General features: G+C 34.9%; 2 protein-coding genes across 2 annotated transcripts in view; both read right to left on the reverse strand.

Moving 5' to 3' along the window:
- Nucleotides 1-3388, reverse strand: part of stt3a (STT3 oligosaccharyltransferase complex catalytic subunit A) — a 9099-nt gene extending 5711 nt beyond the window's left edge. The window contains exons 1-4 of the mRNA XM_073829213.1: nucleotides 3309-3388; nucleotides 2602-2724; nucleotides 2457-2517; nucleotides 2253-2374 (exon numbers count right to left, since the gene is read on the reverse strand). Of these exons, the coding sequence (XP_073685314.1) occupies nucleotides 2253-2374; nucleotides 2457-2517; nucleotides 2602-2689 (271 nt within the window). The 5' untranslated portion in view covers nucleotides 2690-2724; nucleotides 3309-3388. The remainder of the gene's footprint in view (nucleotides 1-2252; nucleotides 2375-2456; nucleotides 2518-2601; nucleotides 2725-3308) is intronic.
- Nucleotides 3389-5173: 1785 nt separating this feature from the next.
- On the reverse strand, nucleotides 5174-11978 carry ei24 (EI24 autophagy associated transmembrane protein). Its single transcript, XM_073829816.1, has 11 exons — nucleotides 11872-11978; nucleotides 11151-11281; nucleotides 10815-10960; nucleotides 10668-10728; nucleotides 10514-10580; nucleotides 10301-10425; nucleotides 8624-8743; nucleotides 8428-8539; nucleotides 8223-8334; nucleotides 6676-6750; nucleotides 5174-6585 (listed from the first exon to the last, which is right to left on the reverse strand). The coding sequence occupies exons 2-11, from the start codon at nucleotides 11190-11192 to the stop codon at nucleotides 6423-6425; spliced, it is 1023 nt and encodes a 340-aa protein (XP_073685917.1). The 5' UTR covers nucleotides 11193-11281; nucleotides 11872-11978; the 3' UTR covers nucleotides 5174-6422.
- Nucleotides 11979-14011: the final 2033 nt, after the last annotated feature.

Consider the following 14011-nt stretch of genomic DNA (forward strand, 5'->3'; position numbering starts at 1 on the left):
TGCCGTCTCTGTGCTTAATATTAATAAAACGTAAAAACACAGAGAAAAATCACTCACTGCTCTTGAATGAAGGACTTTTTTAGTTTTAATAAGAAATAAAGCATGTTTAATTCTTACAGTGAAGACGCTGTTTTAATTTTATATTCAAATAATTACATTCAGTTTCTGTAGTGGGCTGTTGGACTACTTTAGACCCAGTCATAATCGTGATAAATAATCATGATTACAAAATTGACCAAAATAATCGTGATAATGATTTTTGCCATAATCGAGCAGCCAAAATAATCAGTTGTTTTCTAAAAAAAAAAAAAATATATATATATATATATATATATATATATATATATATATATATATATATATATATATATATATATATACACACAATTTATATACTTCTTAACCTCAAATGCTCGTCTTGTCTAGCTCGGCAAGACAAGCGTTTGAGATTAAAAAGTTGTAAATGTTTATAGAAAATAACCGATCGTTTCGCTAGATAAGACCCTTCTTCCTCGGCTGTGATCATTTAGAGCCATTTGAAGCTGCATTTAAACTGCATTTTGAAATTTCAAACTTGGGGGCACCATAGAAGTCTATTATATGGAGAGAAATCCTGAAATGTTTTCCTCAAAAAACACCATTTCTTTACAACTGAAGAAAGAAAGAAAGACATGGACATCTTGGATGACAAGGGGTGAGTAAATTATCTGTAAATTTTTGTTCGGAAAATGAACTACTCCTTTAAGAAAATCACCTTTCAAGTTGTCCAAAGGAAGAAAATTACTAATCAGAAATTAAGTTTTGATATATTTACAGTAGGAAATTTACAAAATATATTCATGTAACATGATGTTTATTTAAAGGTCCCATATTGTACACATTTCTGGAGGTTTATTTTAGTTGTTGATGAATATATATTTGCGGTATAAGTGCCAAAATCCATCTCAATATATTTTTACAGCTCCTTTTTTAGGAGCTCTGTCAAAAACAGGTCGATTTTGGCCCATCTAATTAATATTCATGAGCCTCTCTTCTGATTGGCCTGTTGTTTTCTGAGTGACGCACAGCCAGGCCAATCACAGGTAACTACGGTCATGTATGCTTTAGTCGAGCCCAGAGCCATAGAGAGAGCCTAGCTTGCTGATACTCAACAGGATATTTCAGAATGATCATTAATGTTTTTTCTTTTTCAAACACCAAATGCAGTAAGCTACATAACTGTTGCTTTAGTAAACCCCCTTTCACAATGCGCGCTGATTCTGGAAAATTACGGGAACGAGCGCTGTGTGAACAAAAGCCAGAACCATAAAGGCAGTGTTGTAGTGATGATGCACGTTATCATGCAACTCTTCACGACAAAAAAATACGTGCAAAGTGGAATGAAGCAGCGATCATCGGGCAGAGCCAGCTCCTCACCATCAGCGCTGAAGCACAGTTTGTTCAGGTTAGTTTCAGTTTAGTGAAACGTACGCGTCGCATTACATCTCACATCCAAACGTCACATGTCTTTATGGGTTGTGTGTAAAGCACACACAGATTCCAGAAAACAACTGTGAATGAACCAAATCAAACAACTCCGGAACAAATCATGGGACACATTATCCATGTATTTACCGCAATCGCTGAGTGAAAGAGGCTGAAGTTGACTGCCACTGATCTCTTATATTCACGTTGTTCTGAAGCCTGTGCAATGATGTAGTTTCAATATCTATAGACTGAACAGGGTTTTCTCGGCTTGTTTTCGTGTTGTTGTTGCTTAGCAATGTTATGGACACGATAGTGTCTGGGGGTTTGACAAAAGGAGGGTGGGACGGTGGTTGGCGGTGACTGAGTAGATCGGACGTCACATCGTTACGGAAGTCACAGCGGCTCGTGAAAATGAACAGCTACTTTAAGCAGGCTGTGTGCAGTTTACTGTGGATTGACTGTTTTGAAACTCATATGGTAGTTTCAAAACATAGCCCCTAGACCTCAGTTATCATGATAAAAGCCAGGAAATTTCGATTTTGACAATATGGGACCTTTAATACCCTAATGATTTTTGGCATGAAAGAAAAATAGATAACTTTGATCCATACAATGTATTTTTGGCTATTACTACAAATATACCCGTGCTACTTAAGACTGGTTTTGTGGTCCAGGGTCACATTTAGAAGTCTAACTTTTGTACTTGGCATCAGGCCACAAATGGCTGAAAAGCACAAATAATCTCATATTGCTATAAATTATGAAATGAGTGTCATAAGATATACCAGGATAGATGGTGCCTCCTATAATCCTCCCAAGTGGATACCAAGCCCGATCATCAAACCAGTTATGAAATTTGTAAAAGCCCTCTTCTGCCAAGAAGCGAGTGGTCCGATAATTGAAATACCTGCCAACAGCAAACAGGAAATGCATTTAAACAGGTGTTCGGATGCTTCTGCACTGCGATAATGAACCAAAGGTGCACTTACGGATCAAACTCATGGATGACACTCTCAAACCGAAGAACAGAAAACAGTCTGGTGGAGAATGCTGGAGGAAAATGACAAGACAAACTGATTTAGAGGACAGTTGACATACAGAAAGTCTGATATAAAGGGACGTGTATGCACTCACAAAGGACGGCTGCCATAGACAGGATGAGCAGCTTCAGCAGGGTGTCCTGTTTCTCATAGGACAGACGCAGGAAGCCCAGCTTGGTCATCTTTACACACGGGAGGCAGGACTAACTCTTGATACCTGACAAATGAACAACAGGAGCATGTTTCTTAAACTATACATGCATTTTAGGGGGAAAAAACAAATGTTAGAGCAGTGTAGGATAGGGCTGCCTTAACTATAAACTATGCAAAAGCAGCAAGTACATTTTGGCAGATTTAAACTTCTAAATATGACTACACAACTTACTTTTAGGTTTTTCAAATCAACTAAGCAGTTTAAAAAATGCATAACTCTGCATATTATGTCATTTGTTAAAGTATCAAACATTTATCAAATCAGGAAGAGCCAGTTTGTGCACAATTCCTATACAAAACCCTTCTCATTACTACTTCACCACTCATGTACAAGCAGATAAATCAATACAGAGACTATCAATATTCACATAAATACTGTGTTTATCTGATAAACCATTCGTGATAATAAACTAATAAAGTCTTGATTAGCTCATTAGCTGCTAGCTATCATCACACCTATCTCACGCCTTCCCAAGCTTATTTTATTATGCGTAAATGTGTTATTTATTGCAGCTGAGTAAATGTAATGACAGCGAACCCGTATAGTTGTAATACGTGAGATTAGAAATGATAAATTTGCAAAATTACCAGTCTTATTCATCGGCGGTTCACTCACTCCAGCCTTTCCACACTCTCACACACAACCCTCTCTGCGATCAAACCCCGCCCATCCACGTAGAGAGGGCGCTAATTGGCTCAGCGTCACGATTCCGTGAGAACGGCCTTCGCTGATTGGCCTTCGAGATGTCATTCAAGTGTGTCAAGACTAGTTCCGCATGGCGCTCCAGATATGACGTGTCCTAAAGGGAGAAAGACAGTCAGCACTGTGGATTCAATACAACGCTGAACTTTACAACTTTAGCTAGTTAATAGCGTAACATTTATGTTGTTTTAATAGTTAGATAACATTTCCCGCACACGTTCATAATGATTTATGTCAAGAAGAAAAAAATGTTTTTATTAGGTTTTGTAAACTTCTAAAGCAAAGTGCTTTGTCTTTCAACAAGTTTTTTAAGTTGTTGTGACTAATAGGTAATATTATAATAAGATTGATGATTGATGATTCAAAACATAATATACATTGTGAGTCAAGATTGGTCAGAATTGCAAGATATAAACTCAGAATTGTGAAAAAAAGGTCCAAATTGCAAGAAAAAAAGTTTGAATTCTGAATTAATATCTTGCAATTCTGCAATGTTTGCAATGCTGCAAAATTTGCAAATCTTACTTATGATTTTTTTTAGTTTGTCAAAATTTTTAATTTGTCAAAATTCAGAGAAAAAAGATTGAAATGACAAGATGTAAGCTAAGAATTCAGTTTTAAAAAGTTAGAATTGCGAGATATAAACTCAAAATTCTAAGGAAAAAAGTCAGAATTGCAAGAAAAAAGTCTGAATATTAAATGAACATCTTGCAATTCTGACTTTTTTTTTGTAGTTCAAATATCACAATTCTGATATGTCATGTCAGTCAGAAAAATGATGTCAAAGAAACTTTGAAATTTTAAAATGTAAACTGAAGGACCTGAGGATCCTCAAATGCAAACTGTGTGTGTTGCTTCAAGAGAGCAACCATACATTTGTGTTGTGTTTTACTTTCTTTTCTATATTCTTCATTTATTTATAATCATTTAACATTTAATTATTCCATTTAATCATAATCATTTATAATAATCATTATAGTCATTTATATATCCATTTCATTGATTCTTTAATTGATTAGTCATTTATATTATTGTTTTTTTAACATATATTTTTCCATTGTTGTTTAGTCTTATGACTGTGTAGTTTCATGGCTTGTTTGTCCTACTGAATAAGAGATATGAGGGCATGTTTATGAACCTCAAGGTTTATGGGATGCTGTTTTGAAACAGTTTGGTATAACAATACTTGTTGGATCTGTGTTCTTCAGACGAAGTCTGAGCATTGAGACATACGCAACAAAGACTATTCAATAAAATCTGCTCCTTTTTACCATCATAACATAAATCTCTTGCATCTGCTCTTTACTTTCAACAGTTTTTCCTCAGTCAACATTTTGGTGTAATCGTCAGGATGGCATGGCATTTTGGCGTACTTCTTGGCTGACAGAAGACTGTTAATAGTGTTTTGGGTACCAGACAAGACCTCCTGTTAACAGGGTTTGGGTATTAGACTACTCTGCTGATGAGTGGTTCTGTTACTGGACAAACTGATATTTTCTGATGGGATCTGGCGTCTGGGGCTGGATCTTAATTGTCTAGGCAAAGAATCATGAAAAAGAACCACAGGTTTAAAAACAATATATATTAAGCAGCACAACTGTTTCCAACATTGATAATAAAAGTAACAATTCAGCATATTAGAATGATTTCTAAAGGATCATACACTTTGAATGGAAGTGTAAGTCGTTTTGGATAAAAACATCTGCATAAATGCTAAATGTAAATATAAAATAAGACCATTCTGTACAAATACTGTACACAGACCAAATTTATTGAAATAATGTAATACTTTTACAAAATGTCACTCACAAATATCCGTCTGTAGGTGTAACACTATTGACTCCTGACGATAATTACAACCCTTTTTAAAATACACACCACCCACCCCCCACGGATACACTGACATAATATGTGCTTCAGTTTCAAATCGTTCAAAACAAGTTCCAGGCACTGAACTCCAGGAACATACACCACAGCAGACATGCCGGCATTCATTGGAAACTGGATCCGTGATCATTTAAAGAACAGTTTCACACGTGTCACACAGTTTGGCAGTGTCACCCGACAGCAGCAGAGGAATAAAGCTTGTGCATACTGTGGGAAATCATCCCCGAACCATTACAGATGACACTGGATCATGTTGACATGGTATTCCCCAAATAAAAACGCATTATAAAAGAAATAAAAGCAGCTCCCTTTTGAGTTTTACAGAGTTACTTCTAACATCATTTACTCGCCCTCATGTCATTCCTAATGTAAAAGTTCACACTGCTGCTTTTCATAAAATATAGGGACTTGAGCGGCAGGAACATTTCACAAAATCTCCACTTTTGCATTCCACAGATGAAGGTGTTTAAACGATTTTCTGCCAAACTTTTCCTTTAAGAAGAGGTGTAATCAAAGTAATAAGCTTTAAAATGTCTAGCAGACAACTCACGACATTTTAGGCCAAGAAACATCCCTTGCATAAAGAAAGAGGCCTTTCAAATTGATCGCTTTTCAGTTTAGTCCAGATTTCAGTGCAGAAAAACAAACCACTATAGAACATCAGGGCCTTTTTCTACTGATCCATTACATTAGCTAAAGCATGAGCTTAGTGTTAACTGAGAAACAAACTGTCTGAGCCTCACAAGGCAGAAAAAGTCATTACATACATTTAAAAAGAAGGCCATAAATAGATAAAACAAGTCGAGAGTCGAAACTACAGGGCCTAAAAGAGAAGGGAAGCTTGTTCACAGAAAATGTGCACGCTGAGGTCTTTGTGCTGTATCTACAAATCACCCAAATGGCACATAATGGGTACAAAAATAGTCCAACAAAAATCACACAGAGAATGACCTTGTGTATCGGCACAGGGCGATCCAGTCCCAAACACCGGCCGTTCACGTTACTAACCCGTCCGACTCACCCCCTTAGAAGAACATCGACTGACACTTTCAAATACAAAGCAAATTTTCCCATCCACCTGACTCTTTCCGAGTTGGAAATCCTGAAAGAGGTCACTGGGGGGGCATGGGTCGCTGGCGCGTCGGGGACACGTGAGGCGAGGGCAGCTTTTCTGTGGACGTGGAGGTCGTGAGGGTGCTCTGCAGGTGCACCGTCTTGTGGAACAGTTTGTTACTGATGAGGACGACCAGGGAAAACAGGCGAAGCTGGAAGTGGCTGCGATAGTTTTTGGGAAAAAACAGCAATGTTATCAGAAATGAAACCTTTTTTAGTCCGTTTTTCATAAAACAACAATAAAATACTTACTAGAGTTTAACTGGGGTCTTTGCTTCATTAGCGCTAATGATGAAGAGCGGGAAGAGAATGGAGAACAAACAGCCGCTGGAGGACAAAAATGAAAGATTCAGTAGCTGTACAGAAATTAATACATTAGAAATGTTGCTGGAATACTACAAAAGTTTACATACCCCTTTCAGAATCTGCTAAATATATGTATGAGGGATCATACACAAATTATTTAATATTGATCTGAATAAGATATTTCACATAAAAGATGTTTACATAATAGTCCACAAGAGAAAATAATAGTTGAATTCTTTTTTTTTTTAAATGACCACGTTCAAAAGTTTTGATTCTTAATACTGTGTTCTTAACTGAATGATCCACAGCTGTGTTTTTTGCTTAGTGATAGTTCATGAGTCCCTTGTTGTGAGTCCCACAACTGAGGGACTCATATGCAACTATTACAGAAGGTTCAAATGCTCACTGATGCTCCAGAAGGAAAAAACAATGCATTAAGATCCAGTAAGATTGAGATTAGAGTAAACTTAACTTATTTTGTCTTCTGGGAAACATCATGTAACTGTTTTTTGTAGTCTCTGAATGGCAGTACTAAATGAAAAAATATGATATTTGGGCAAGATAAGAAAAATGTACACATCTCCATTCTGTTCAAAAGTTTTCACCCTTGACTCTTTTTCCCTTCCGGAGCATCAGTGAGCGTTTGACCCTTCTGTAATAGTTGCATTTGAGTCCCTCAGCTGTCCTCAGTGTGAAAAGATGGATCTCAGAAACCATACAGTCATTGTTGGAAAGGGTTCAGATACACAAAAATGCTAGAAAACCAAATAATTTGTGGGACTTGAAGGATTTTTCTGAAGAACAGCAGGCAGTTTAACTGTTCAGGACAAACAAGGAACTCATGACCAACACAGTATTAAGAATCAAGGGGATGTAAACTTTTGAACAAGGTCTTTTTTTTATAAATTCATCTATTATTTTCTCTAGTGGACTATGTTTAAACATTTTATGTGAAATGTCTTATTCAGGTCAGTACTAAATAAACAATAACATGCATTTTGTATGATCCCTCTTATTTTGGTAAAATAATTAAAATTTTGCAGATTCGGCCAAGGACAACACTAGGTATGTCTTAGAAAGTTATTAAAGGGAAAGTTCACCAATTCTGTCATTAATTACTCACCCCTATGTCATTCCAAACCCGTAAGACCTTTGTTCGTCTTCAGAACACAAATTAAGACATTCAATTTAATAAAATTAAGGTTGAACCACTGTTTTATCAATGTCTTTACTACCTTTCTGGACCTTGAACATGGTGGATGCGTTGCTGTCTAAGCAGGGTCAGAAAGCTCTATAATTCTATCAAAAATAGCTTAATTTGTGTTCTACAGATGAACAAAGGTCTTACAGGTTTGGAACGACATGAGGGCGAGTAATTAATGACAGATTTCTCATTTTTGGGTGAACTGTCCCTTTAAAATCTCTTTTAAACCATCTCTTTAAAATCACACCAAAGCGTGGTAAGAATTTGTCAAAATGGACTCTGATTGTACCTTATGATGTATGAAGAGGGCAGCGCAGTCAGTAGTGCCATAGGCAAACCAAAGCCAAAATAATACGGCCAGTTTCTCTCAATGTTTGACAGCCTTTGGTGCATTTCAACTCCTTCAAGAGAGATAAAATGTCAGCCAGGGAAAGTTTAGAGTAGATACTCAGATCATTTGTCACACTGATTGATCAGAGGAGTCACACACTTACCGTGATTAAACCAGCGATACTCAAAGCAGTAAAGTGAGTAGAGCAGAGACATGTGCAGGAGACTGACCAGCTGGCCGATAGCGTCAATGGGGAAGAGACTCACAATCCATCCCTAAAAACCAACAGACATGTTTAAAAAAAGAGAGATAAACAAGTTGAGTGAATCACAGATGTAAAGATTTCAGCGATCTTCTACCTGAATGAGGAAGAGGGCCTGGAGCAAAAGATTGAAGAGCATGTCAGCAATGATCTTGCTGACGCTGGGAAAAGGCTGAGCTTTACGACCAGACACTTCAAACGCCAGATCAGCAATGTCCTGCCCAACAAAACAGAACAAAATTCACAACTCATTTCAAACATTACAAAACAGACATATATTTATATATCTACGTATACAGAGATGTATGTTTTATTCTTGAGCACCAAATCAACATTTAAAAATGATTTCTGTAGACTGCAGTACAAGCAGTTATTTACACCATAATAAAATTTCGCAAGATTCATGGTTTTACTGTATTATTGATCAAATAAATGCAGCCTTGGTGAGCATAAGAGACTTCTTTCATAAATATACAAAAAAATCTTAACAACGCCAAACTTTTGCATAGTACTAGTGTACGTATATAAAGACTTGGGTAAAAAACTGGGTATGTTGATAATTTTACCACTATAAAGTCCTTCCTAACACAATAAGCATGGTAAAATCACTGTAAACAAAGTCTGATTGTGTATTTATTTATTTTTTGCTTGAATAAACTGTTTAGAGGATTAGTTCATTCCTGATAATTTTGTCAACCCTTATGTTTTCCAAAGATGCTAATGTCTTTCTTTCTTCAGTCAAAAAGAAATTAAGGTTTTTGAAGAAAAACATTCCAGGATTTTTCTCCAAATACTGGTCTTCATTGGGGATCAGCAGGTTGAAGGTCCAAATTGCAGTTTCAATGCAGCTTCAAAAAGCTCTACACAATCCCAGCCGAGGAATAAGGGTCTTGTGTAGCGAAGAAATGATCTACTTTATGTCTTGTATTTTTTAATAATACTTTGCACTGTAGCCACTGGAAGTTCAAAACATTTAGATATGGACTTATAGCCCTTTCCTGACTTGTGAGCAGCCACAATGCACAGCCGCAGGTCCTCAGTGAGCTCCTTTGTCTTAGCCATGACTGTCCGCAAACCAACAGCAGAGAGCTTCTGTTTTTCACCGGTTGAGTTGATTAAAACAGCTGTTCCCAATGAATCAGGGTAATGGGATGCTTTAGAACAGCTTGGACTATTTGGAATGGTATAGAACTTTGGATTTTCCTATAGACTGTGACAGTTTGCAAAGGGTATGAATAATTTTGGACATGCCACTTTTTGTTCAAATGTAAATAAAAGAGGAGTAATATTTTTTCCACAATGATGCCTCTTGTACATCGTCTTATTATCTTTTGGGAGAAGCCTGTGTCATTTCCGGTCAAAAAAACTTGCTGGTTGAATAAAAGTAACTTTAAGTCAGAATTTGCCAGGGGTGTGAATAACTTCGGGCTTGACTGTATACACATTTAATTTTTTTGGAGAAAATGGCAGATCGTTTTGCTAGATAAGACCCTTATTCCTCAACTGGGATTGTGTAGAGCCCTTTGAAGCTGCATTGAAACTGCAATTTGGACCTTCAACCCGTTGAATTCCACTATATGGAGAAAAATCCTGGAATGTTTTCCTCAAAAACCTTAATTTCTTTTCGACTGTAGAAAGAAAGATGTGAACATCTTGGATGACGTAGGGATGAGTAAATTTTCAGGCAATTTTAACTAATCCTTTAATCACAACAATGCTCATCTCATAATTAAAACAGTAAACCACCCATAAGGTATGTTCAAAACAGTCTCACCTGGAACCAAATGGCGTTCACTATCTTGCTAAGCACAAAGAGAGGCAGAACCCAGAGAGCACTGAATACAGATGTCAGGATGAACTCCAGCCAGGACCAGACGTTACCATGCAGCGAAGGGTCACCTGAAACCAGATCAGCGAAAGAAGCATGAACACAAATAGTCCACAGCTGGACTGCATGACATGAAAGTTCCTTAAAAGCAACACATACCTATGATTCTAGCAGTGAGGGACTGCAGCAGTGGGATAAACACCCGATAAAACAGGAACAGACTTAGCTGTGAGGTAAAAGAAATAGATTTTGTTTAATATAACAGTTTAGCATAGACATACAGTACCGAAGCACAAGAGATTGAGCAACGTACCCAAAATACACCTCCATTCCAGGCACAGCACTGAAAAATTCGACTTGCAAGCTTCGGTTCACTGTTAAAGAAAAAAAAGAAACATATTTTATCAGAAGCGGTAGCATTAGAATCGACTGAATACATGAATTCGAATAGCACATCTACCTGTCCTGTTTGCGTTCCTCACTCTGAGCCCGTCTCATCGCCAGGGCCCCGCTCGTTCTGCGCCTCCTCTGTTCCTCCCTCTTCTGCTGGATCCGAGCATCGAGCTTGGAGATGGTTCCAATGCCCAAGATGGAGTCCTTGATCCCCTGAAATGAAAAAGAAAGATTGACTCTTAGATTGATTCTAATACATTTTAAAATGTTTATTTTCAGCATCATTATTGCAGTCTTCCAGAAAATAGTAGAAGGCCAGCTTGTGTTTTCAGCTAGAACCCAACACCATGTGAAGTCATAAGATTAAATCATAAAGTTATTAGATGTAAAATTTGTTTCTGACCGTCGCAACATTGCGGACAAACGCTCTGACACTGTCCGTCATCTCCACACCGGCTGCGGAGTCATCAACTGCAGAAGGGGCAACCAGGGGCCAGGCAAGATCTCATGACAGAAGGAGGACACGCCTGCAAACTGTCCAAAGAAAGAGAACTCTTTATATCTGTGGCGTCATGCAATTTTCATGGTTTGATTTCAGCGTTAAACCATTTGACCCAGCAGCATTTGAAAGAAACTCACTGGAAAACATTAGTTATGAACTGAAAAGCAGTAAGCAGTAAGCAGTAATTAAATAATGTGTCTGTAATATTAATAGAGGGAATTTAAAAAGCCACAACTGAAATGGCATGACATGTGTGTTGAAAACATGCCCTAATGGAACTCCTTGTGACCATGATCAAGGGTCACACATATATAATAACAATCTTGTTTTGCAATATATTTTAATCTGAACTAAACATTGGGGTAGAAAAAAAAAACACTTTATATCTCCATAAGACAGTATTATATTTTAGGCTCAATACGATTATCATCATTTCGATTATTAGAAAACACTGTCACGAAGTATTTTGATGGACCGGTTTTGTAGTAAACAACAAAACCAGCAGCATTAGCCAGTGGATCATTAGCTAAGTAGCTAACAACAGCAAAATCAACTTAACAGATATTACCGGACACCTATAACCATAGAAAACATGTCTACATATCAATCCAGAATGTCGTACCTCATGTGCCTATTTAGGCTAAAATCTTCTCTTCACCTGAAGCCTTGAAGTTTCACTATCTTTTCTCAAGCTCTCAACAAAACAGCATCAGGCCAGTGCAACTGCGCATGCGCGGTGCGGTCTGACGTATGACGGGATTTGTAGTTTTTTAGACCGCGCGGGTTGACAGGAACTACACCGCAGATACCCAAGCGACGCTTTCTGTTTGTTTCTAGAAACTTACCGCATAAATGTCACTGCCTTTTACCGCATCCTGGTGGGCGCTTTATTTTTACATTATATTTAAAACCCTTCATAGCTCTTAAATGAGAAAAGCATGGCTGTTTTTAGTATAAGGAACAATCATAGGAGGCGATATGTTATTTTGTTTTTAAGTCTTGCGTGCTTTATTATATACCGACACTTCAGGTAAGGTCAAATTTTGTACTTATTTTCGAAGTTGAGATGGTTTTAATATTTAATCTTTTTATTTGAAGCCTTTTGTATGCACCTGCATTTTGCATTTTGCATTTTTTGCATTTTGAATGAATGCATAAAAATAAAGGCGTAATTTACTATTCATCTCAGCATAATCAGGGTTGTTGAATTATTTGGTTACACTGTATTAAAAGGTATCTTTGTTATGCATTTGTATGTCTAAGTACTAAGTACTGAGTAATATTAAATACTAACATGTACTTACTATAGGGTTACGGTGAATATTAGGGTTTGGTTTACGAGCAGTTGATTTAACTATGCAAATTTTACTGTTACTACTATAGTAAACAAGCACACTGTAAAATCTCAAAATAGATAAATGTGCTTTTATTTAATTATTTATGTTAAATACTTTAATTATTAAGATGGCAATAATCAATCTCAAAATAATTAACTGTGCTTTTATTCATTTATTTATATTAAATACTTTAAATATTTAAATGGCAATAATCCGTCTCAAAATAGTTAACTGTGCTTTATTTATTTATGTATTTATGTTACATGATTCTATTATAAATTAATATTAATGTTAATGGAAATAAATAACTTAAAATAATCAGTAAATTAACTTCAAAAATGTAACATCTTAACAAATTTTAACTTTTAAGTATTTATTTATTATGTTAAATTCTTGAATTATTTAAAAAGGCATAAAGTATGAATTTCAAAATAGTTAAATGTGATTTTATTTATTTAATCATTTATTTATTTATGTTAAATCCTTTAATTATTAAAATGGCAATAATCAATCTCAAAATATTTACCTGTATTTATTTATTTGAAATGATTCCATTATAAATTCATATTAATATTAATGGAAATAAATAAGTTCAAAATGTAACTTCTTAAAAAATTTCCAACTTTCAAGTATTTATTTATTTATTTATTTATTGATAATATTTTAATTATTAAAATGGCAATAACCAATCTCAAAATTTTTACCTGTATTTATTTATTTATTTAAAATGATTCCATTATAAATTCCCAATAAAATTAATGGAAATAAATAAGTTCAAGATGTAGCTTCTTAAAAAATTCCAACTTTCAAGCATATATTTATTTATTTATGGTTAATACTTTAATTTTTAAAATGGCAATAATCAATCTCAAAATATTTACCTGTATTTATTTATTTAAAATGATTCCATAAAAATTAACATTTATATTAAATGAAAATAAATAAGTTTAAAAATGTAACTTCTTAATAAATTCCAACTTTCAAGTATATATTTATTTATTTCGTGGTTAATACTTTAATTATTAAAATGGCTATATATATATATATATATATATATATATATATATATATATATATATATATATATATATATATATATATATATATATATATATATATATATATATATATATATATATATATATATATATATTATATATATATATATATATATATATATATATATATATATATATATATATATATATTATATATATATATATTATATATATATATATATATATATATATATATATATATATATATATATATATATATATATATATATATATATATATATATATATATATATATATATATATATATATATATATATATATATATATATATTTTGTTGTTTTATGTTGTTGTTGTGTCCAGAGGTGCGACAGGAAGGATAAGGATAAATCGATCAATGGGTCTGCA

Source organism: Garra rufa, chromosome 23 (genome assembly GCF_049309525.1).
Source record: "Garra rufa chromosome 23, GarRuf1.0, whole genome shotgun sequence".
Lineage (NCBI taxonomy): Eukaryota > Metazoa > Chordata > Actinopteri > Cypriniformes > Cyprinidae > Garra > Garra rufa.

What these genes read in the sequence shown, in the direction of transcription:
- ei24 (XM_073829816.1), bottom strand. Translation starts at nt 11,192, where the DNA reads ATGACGGACAGTGTCAGAGCGTTTGTCCGCAATGTTGCGACG. An exon ending in GGAATGGAGGTGTATTTTGG is followed by an intron (nt 10,581 to 10,667) that starts GTACGTTGCTCA and finishes TTTACCTCACAG; the next exon opens with CTAAGTCTGTTCCTGTTTTA. An exon ending in CCTCACTGCTAGAATCATAG is followed by an intron (nt 10,426 to 10,513) that starts GTATGTGTTGCT and finishes ATCTGGTTTCAG; the next exon opens with GTGACCCTTCGCTGCATGGT.